Genomic DNA, 7,819 nt, shown 5'->3' on the forward strand with positions numbered 1-7,819 from the left:
CATTCACCAGGCTCTCGGTGCTCAAGTGGCACCAAGCAAAGAAAGCAGAGAAGAGCAGAACTTCCAGATACACGAGTCCTCCTTTTGTTTGGGCAATGCAAGGCCTTGAAGGCTGCTTCAAGTTTCTGAAAATTCCCCTCGTGTTAGGAATGGCTCAGTCTTCCCTTTGCAAGTTTTTCTAGAGTTCTTGGTACTTTCACCCTAGGGCAGGTCTTTTGCACCCCCACCTCCCAGGCCTCAGTGGTCACTGGCAGGCGTCCTTCGAAGGAGGTGGGGGCGGGGTATCCCGCCGATAGATGCACCCGCACAAAGCAGCACGTTTTCTCATCAAAGCGCTGAAGAGGGGGGAAGAACCAGCGATCAGCATTTCGCTGATTTTCAAGTGCACACCGAGCGGCGCGTCAGGCAGCTTTGGGTCAGAACACGCCAATTCGGAGTTTAGGCGAAGGCAGAGGCCAGCGCGGTCACGGATTCCGAGCCGGGGGCGGGGTCGACCACACACGTTGTGAGACTCGCAGGCTGAGGAGTGCGGGTTAGAAAATGTGACCCTGGCGACCCCAGCGCCCCCGCCTCCCTCGCTGCTGGTCCACCTGCAAGCGGAGCGCGCCGAGCCGCCAGGGGAGGCGATGGCCAGCCCCGCGCCCTTAGTGGCCTCCATTGGCCACCAAATGGTGGCTCTGCAGACCTTGCAGCTGCTGCAGCAGGAATGGGGCTGGGGGGATGGTCCGGGCGCCCCTGGGAACCCGGACCACGTGTCCACCGCCCCAGTCCGTCGCTCAGGCCGGCTGCGGGCCTGGCAGGGGCCCGGGCGCCAGGAGCGGGGTGGGGGCGTGGGGGCCAGGAATCGGGGGACCGGCGCGCGGGCGAGCTCCCCAGAGGAGGAGGTGGTGCGGGGCGCGGAGGGGGGCGCTGAGCTACTGCCCTTCCCCCGGGACCGCCGACCCTGCACCCTGGCCGGGATGGCGATGCGCAGCGCGCTGGCCCGCGTGGTGGACTCGACCTCGGAGCTGGTCAGCGTGGAGCAGACGCTGCTGGAACCTCTCCAGCAGGAGCGGTCTTTTCCCATCCACCTGAAGGTTAGTAGTCTGGCCCCCGCCATCCCCTCTGGCATGCAGGGTGCACCCCCATGCTCCAAGGGCGGGGCTGCTGGGATGGTGATGGGTGGGTCGCAGAATCCCAAGCGCTGTTGCTCACCGCGATTCAGTCCCAGTGGGAGAAGGAAGGAGGCGGGGGACACTCTGGGGACTCAGCAGGAGGGGCAGGGAGCCCCAGATTCACCTGAGGCCTGCCTGGCTGCAGAACCGAGATTTGAGGACGGCCTAGCCAAAACCTCCTCCTGGAACTCCATCCTCTCTCACATAAATCAGCTTCCTGAACTAGAAAGGCCCTTTCCACACGTGCAGCTTGTAGGGATAGAGGACGGCTCCCTGCACCCCCTTTCCAAATTAATAACGCTTCCTCCAGAGCCTTAAATACACTTACTAAGTCCCTTTTGCCTTTTGTATGATGAAATCATCTACATTTATTTAAAGTTCCTTCACATTCATGAATCACAATTATTTTTTGCATAAATCCAATTCCCCACAGAGCTGAGAGGTCTTACAGAGTCAACCTAAATTCTCATAAAGTGGGGTGAGAGCCGGGTGGGTCCCGGGTGTTGAAGCGTGAATACTAATGCTAAACTCTTGCTAAGTCACCCAGCTCATATAGGTAGGGCACATTTCCTCTTAAGGTACCAATCTGTGTTAGCCAATTTAGCCCAGGAACGGAGCAGCTGCCTCCCAGCCTGAGTGAAATTGCAGAAATCTGGGGGGCTGGGTTTCAGTCCTGGACTTGCCATTAACTAACCTAATTGGTTTAAGGTCACAAATCTCTCTGAGACCTTCTGGCTTTCAGATTTTGACCAGGAGCATTGCTGTATTGATTCCCCTGAGGCATCTAGCAGAAGGGAGCTGGGGAGGGATGATGAAGAGAGCTTAGAGTATGACTCAAGAGTTGCTGTTCTGTACAAGCCAAGGTTTGGAAAAAGTTACTATACATTAAGTTGCACTATACACTGTAAAATATTTATTTAAAATCAAACATAATAAAGCCTATTATATACCCAAGTAAGTGTTGGTTCTCTACATCAGGGTTTCTCAGTCTCTGTACTATTCACATTTTGGCCTGGCTAATTCTTTGTTGTCGGGGGTTGTCCTGTGTATTAGAGGACGTTTAGCAGGATCTCAAGTCTCTGCCTGATAGATGCCAGCAGCTATTCCTCCCTGCAAGTTGATACCGCTAAAAATGTCTCCAGACACTGCCAAGGGTGGCGGCGTGGGTGGGGTGGGAGGCAATATGAGAAGCACTTTTTTTTTTTTTTTTTTTTTTTTTTTTGAGATGGAGTCTCGCTCTGTAGCCCAGGCTGGAGTGCAGTGGTGCGATCTTGGCTCATTGCAACCTCCACCTCCCGGTCCCGGTTCAATCAAGTCTCCTACTTCAGCCTCCCAAGTAGCCGGGATTACAGGCACAAGCCACTGTGCCCAGCTAATTTTTGTATTTTTTAGTAGAGACGGGGTTTCACCATATTGGCCAGTCTGGTCTTGAACTCATGACCTCATGATCCGCCTGCCTCAGCCCCCCAAGGTGCTGGGATTACAGGCATGAGCCACTGCGCCTGGCTGAGAAACACTTCTACACTCACTTTAGAAAGTTAGACAATGAAGCTGCATTTCACCAAATGCTCTCCAATGTAAGATGTACTTTTTTTTTTTTCAGTATCACCCAAAAATTTTTAAAATCTTGTTAATTAAACTACGATACACCATTGATTATAAGTTGCATGCTAATTTAAGGGATTTTTTTTTTTTTTTTTAGACAGCGTTTACCTGTGTTGCCATGGTGCAGTGCAGTAGCCATTCGCAGGTGTGATCATAACACTACAGCCTCAAGCCCTGGGCTCAACTGATCCTCCTGCCTCAGCTTCCTGAGTAGCTGCAACTACAAGTATGTGCCACCACATCTGGCTTATTTTAGGGATTTTCAAAAAACGTGAATAAAAGTGCATTTTAAAATAGCTGAAATATGAAGTGACTAATGATGTTAGTAGCACATACAGAGCATAGATAAAGCTGGCAAAAGGAGAGACTGAATGATCAGTTTTACCTAAGGTGACCCTGGAAGGCTTCTCAGAGGAGGCAGCCTTTTTAAAAAAAATCCGTTATTTTATTTAAAAGGAAAAATATTTCAGGGGAATCCTTTGGTCAAGGCCCAGAAGCACTGAAAGGGCTTGAGGCGCTGGAGGAACTACAATTAAGTTCAATGTGGCAGAAGGCAAAAACTAATGCTGGAGACACAAATGGGGGCCAGTTAGGAAAAGTCCTGTGTATCATGCTGAGGACCTTGGATTGTCCTGCAAGAAGAGGATAGGTAAACCACAGAAGCGTGGATAAATCACAGAAGAGTAGGTTTCAGTTTGAAAGTCAGGCACAAAACAGTTATCTAAGGGCTTGACCCAACTCAGTAGCAATGGACTAAACCCCGTGTCCTCTGCTCTGGAAGCAGTCCACTATAAGCTATGCCATTTTAGCTTAATGCCACAGTCCCTTCTACTTGGAAATCCTTTTAACGCTTTCCAATTGACTTTTGATTCTAAACATTTTCCATCTTCCTCAAGCCTCCTTCATCCAAACCTCACCCTTCTCATACCTTTTCTGAGGAAATTGAGGCCAATGGACACAAATACCTTTCTCTACCTAAAAAATTGCATTTCTACTCATCTTCATTCTTGTCTGTAAAAATTAAATGCTGCCCTCCATCTCCACGTATATTCATGTTAATTTCACTGGAGCAAATCTTTCACTTGCCCCTGGATCAGTTTCTATCAATTTTTTCTCTCCTTATATTTACTACTGCTCTCTCTCTCTCTCTCTCTGCTGACCCTCTTGGTCCATAAACATGCTCAAAGCTTTCTTTACTTCCCCTCCCGTGAGTTCCCATCCTTGCCTTCCTTGTCATGAGCAAACTTTGAAGACACCTAGATGTGTTGCTGCCACTTTCTAGAAGCAGCCAGCTACCGGAGTCTGCTGTTCACTTGCAGGGGAATAATGAGTTTTAAGGTCCTGGGAACAGCCAGGGCTTTCAAGAGAGAAGCAGAAAGCAGTTTCTCTGCATGATTTGTTCCCTTGGCAGCCTCTAGGAATTTTGGTTGGTTTGCTACTTGCAGAGCAGGTAATATCTTGGTTTGGTTTGTAGATTAATGATTACACAGCACTTAGATTTGAGGAGATGGCATTCTCTCTTTCCAGGAGGCTGGTTATACAGACTTGTCTTCCTTAATACTAGTGTGAATTCAAATGACATGGAAGGGTGTTTTGTATATTTTTAAATTAGGAACATACAGATTTTATACAGCAGAATGATTTCAGGAGGATTTCTGTGAATGGAAATAACAATTGCGTATCACTTAGAAGTATGTGGGAACATCCCCAACATCAGATCTCTTTGGTGTTACTTACCACAGAGGGTAGGAGGGAGACTTGCTTGAACTAAAGCCCATGACCCAGATGACAGGCATTGGGGATCCTGCAGTGGAGACGGCACAGCACAGCAGTCAAGTCCCCTGGAGCATTTCAAACCTACTCTGTCACTTCCTGCCATAGGCCCTTGGGTAAGTTATTTAGACTTTCTGTGCCTCAGTTTCCTCCCTATATACTGCGGATAATGGTATCTAACCTAAAGGGTTACTGAGATAATGCATTTTGTCAGGGGCTTCCCAAAGTTAGTCTCCATCTATCTGAGCTATTATGATTACCATTATTATTACTGTTAACAGGTTGATGCCTCATGAATTCTTATTGACTGTTATTTCTGTGAATTCTATTATTGATATTAATGAATATGATCCATGAACTGTGTCTACTTTTCTGGAACTATTGACAAAAGCAGACCTAGGATGACCCAAAGAGACTTCCAGGAAGCCTCCACTATCTAGAGGTCAGCTTTAGCCTCATGCCTAGTGACAGAGGAGGTGTCACCAGTGAGTGACTCACTGATCAATCCACCAGAAGGTTAAGGCAGTGACATTTGCAGACATTAAGGCAGAAAAATTCTCACCAGAATGATAACAGACATTTTAAAATTGTATTTTACTCTTTAATGAATGAAACCGACACAATATTCCTTTTGAACACTTAGAAATTATCATACACATGCAAACACTCATGCAATGAGTTTCTTCATGGTGGATGAAAAATGATTAATAGTACTGAATCTTATTAAATTCGGTGGAGAGGCTAGATTTAACTGGCTTAACATTTATAACGGGAGGAAACTGAGGCTCTAGAGGAATTGAGGGCTTTGCTCAAGACTGTGTAGCTAACAAGTGATGGGTTTTATCTAACTTATTCTCCTACATCACAGTGGTGGCCCATAGGGGGGTTACAAACATCATGCTGAATGTATACGTGAGAGATCTTAGGGGCCGTAGTTTTACATGCTGTGCTTTGTGTACACTGCTTGGACCACAACAGTCACATCGTTGCCTGGATGTATTAGTCAGCTCTGCTGCCATAGCAAAATACCACAGACGGGGTGACTTAAATAACAGACATTTATATTCTCCCTGTTCTGGAGGTTGGAAGTCCAAGATCATGGTGCCAACAAATTCCATTTCTAGTAAAAGCTTCCTTCCTGGCTTGCAGACAGCTGCCTTCTCTCTGCGTCCTCACATGGCCCTTCCACAGCTCGTGCAAGCAGAGAGAGAAAGCTTTGCATGTGTTTGGTGTCTCTTCTTGTAAGAACACCAGTCCTGTCAGATTTGAGCCACACTTATGACTTCATTTTATCTTAATTACCTCACGAAGAACCTATCTGCAAATACAGTCACATTGGGCGTTGAACGTATGAATGGGGGGGACCACACATTTAGTCCATAATGGATAATCTGTGCACCTCCTTCCATCATGGCCACCTTATATGGTGACAGAAAGCACTAGGTAAACTTAGGAAATCACTATCAAACTAGTAATACTAGGAGGAATGCATTTGACATTTGCCACCCAAAGGGAGCATAAAGTGTGCAGAGTACCAGGAGGAAGCTAGTCTAGGATTTTTTTAAGCTGCTGAAAATGACTAATTCACATAGCAACCATTCGTCAATTACAAAGTTACTCTGATTGAGTTTTGTCTATCCTTCTTTGAGAATTAAAAACATTTGTAGTTTCCAAGAGTTCTGTTCTGAAGCAAGTTTCATGGAAATTGTGGTGGAAGCTAACTTCAGAGACAGAAGAACGTTTTTGCCTTTGCAGGGAAACCTGCCTGGGAGCTCACCCATTTCAATGAGCGCATTCTGTACCCATTATTCCCTCACGTTTCATAGTCCTTGCTGGTTTTCTCATTCTATGGTGCAAGAGCAGCAGTCATAAAACTCTTGGCTTTGGCTTCATTGCAAACAGCAAGTATGAATATTGACTTGTTCAGAGGAAGACACTGATGATGAGTGCCTTTTTCCCCACTGGGAAAAAATAATAAGTGTATCTGTCACTTGCCCCTGGTCCTGTTTCTATCAATTTTCTTTCTCCTTATATTTTCTACAGCCTCCTCTCTGCTGACCCTTTTGATCCATAAACATGCTGAGAGCTGTCTGTGCTTACCCAGCCCTGTGAGTCCCCATCCTTCTCTTCCTTGCCATGAGGAAACTTGGAAAACATTTGGATGTGTTGTTGCCACTTTCCAGAAGTATCCCTATTCATTAATATCAAGAATATAATTCACAAAAATAACAGAATTCATGAGTCATCAACCTTTTAATGGTAATAATAATGATAGTAATAAGCAAATCTTTTTCCCACTGGGAAAAAAGCACTCATCATCAATGTCTTCCTCTGAACAAGTGAATCCAGCTTCTGCAAATTTGAGAATTGTGTCTTCAAAAATTACTAACTTACTATTGAAGATATAAATGCTCATGATTATATAATCAGTACCCATGGCCATGGGGTTGCTCATTATCTGTGACAAAATTACGTTTTTTATGTTAGAAGAAAGTGCAGTGATGAGTCACAGAATTTCTATTATTCTCTACTCCTAACCTATGGATATGGTGGCTGCTCCAGAAGTAGCTTATATATAGCTTTGCAACTTCTTATAATATGAATGATATAAAAAAAACCTGGATATAAAACCTTTCTGAAATAGACATTTGGGGAAAGATACTGCAGGAAAGGCCTAAAACGAAACGAGTTATGTTTGACATCTTGGTGAAAATGCTACAGTGTTTTATTTTACAATTTTTGAATTTACCAGGTAAATCCAATTGTAAATAAAGCATCCCTGAATCAAGTGCTTATACCCATCACAGAAATGCTTTTCACTGGATTTTCAACTGGAAATGGTGCTATACCCAAAGCAAATACATCAGGAGCCTTAGTTATTTGTGAGCATTTCCAGTAGGTATACCACAAGTAAAAATGTTTAATTTCCTGTGGATGATACTTTTTAATGATGACTGGCTAATACTTTGGTTCTTCATTGGGTGTTTTATTAAGACACAGTTACACATCTGTTGTGACTGACCTTGGGTTCGGGCGATGGGTGGCTGCTCTGGGACCTGTGATTTGTACTTCAAAGCCAGAAGCTGATGAACCAAATGAAGTTGGGGCAATTTATAATTCATGACAGTATGTTTTCCACAATATCCCACTAAAACAGAAAAATATCACTCCCCTTTTATGTAAATATCCAGTGTAGAAGCTGCTAATGGGTCTGGAGAAGGGATTTGTGTTCTTTTGTTGGGCCCAGCACTGGACAGCTTTAGTGGAGAACAATCTGCTGGACAGGC

At 45.3% G+C, this 7,819-nt stretch overlaps 1 protein-coding gene across 3 annotated transcripts in view; it reads left to right on the forward strand.

The window, feature by feature from the left end:
- The first annotated feature begins 230 nt into the window (after positions 1 to 230).
- Positions 231 to 7,819, forward strand: part of DLEU7 (deleted in lymphocytic leukemia 7) — a 21,101-nt gene continuing 13,512 nt past the window's right edge. Inside the window, exons 1-2 of one of the 3 annotated variants that reach the window (XM_037741088.1) lie at positions 231 to 1,076; positions 1,897 to 2,017. In XM_037741088.1, coding sequence (XP_037597016.1) covers positions 627 to 1,076; positions 1,897 to 1,980 — 534 coding nt within the window. In that variant the 5' untranslated portion in view covers positions 231 to 626 and the 3' untranslated portion in view covers positions 1,981 to 2,017. The remainder of the gene's footprint in view (positions 1,077 to 1,896; positions 2,018 to 7,819) is intronic. The other 2 variants (XR_001827355.2, XM_017535877.2) reach the window with 2 other exon arrangements.

Source organism: Cebus imitator, unplaced genomic scaffold (assembly GCF_001604975.1).
Source record: "Cebus imitator isolate Cc_AM_T3 unplaced genomic scaffold, Cebus_imitator-1.0 Scaffold94, whole genome shotgun sequence".
NCBI lineage: Eukaryota > Metazoa > Chordata > Mammalia > Primates > Cebidae > Cebus > Cebus imitator.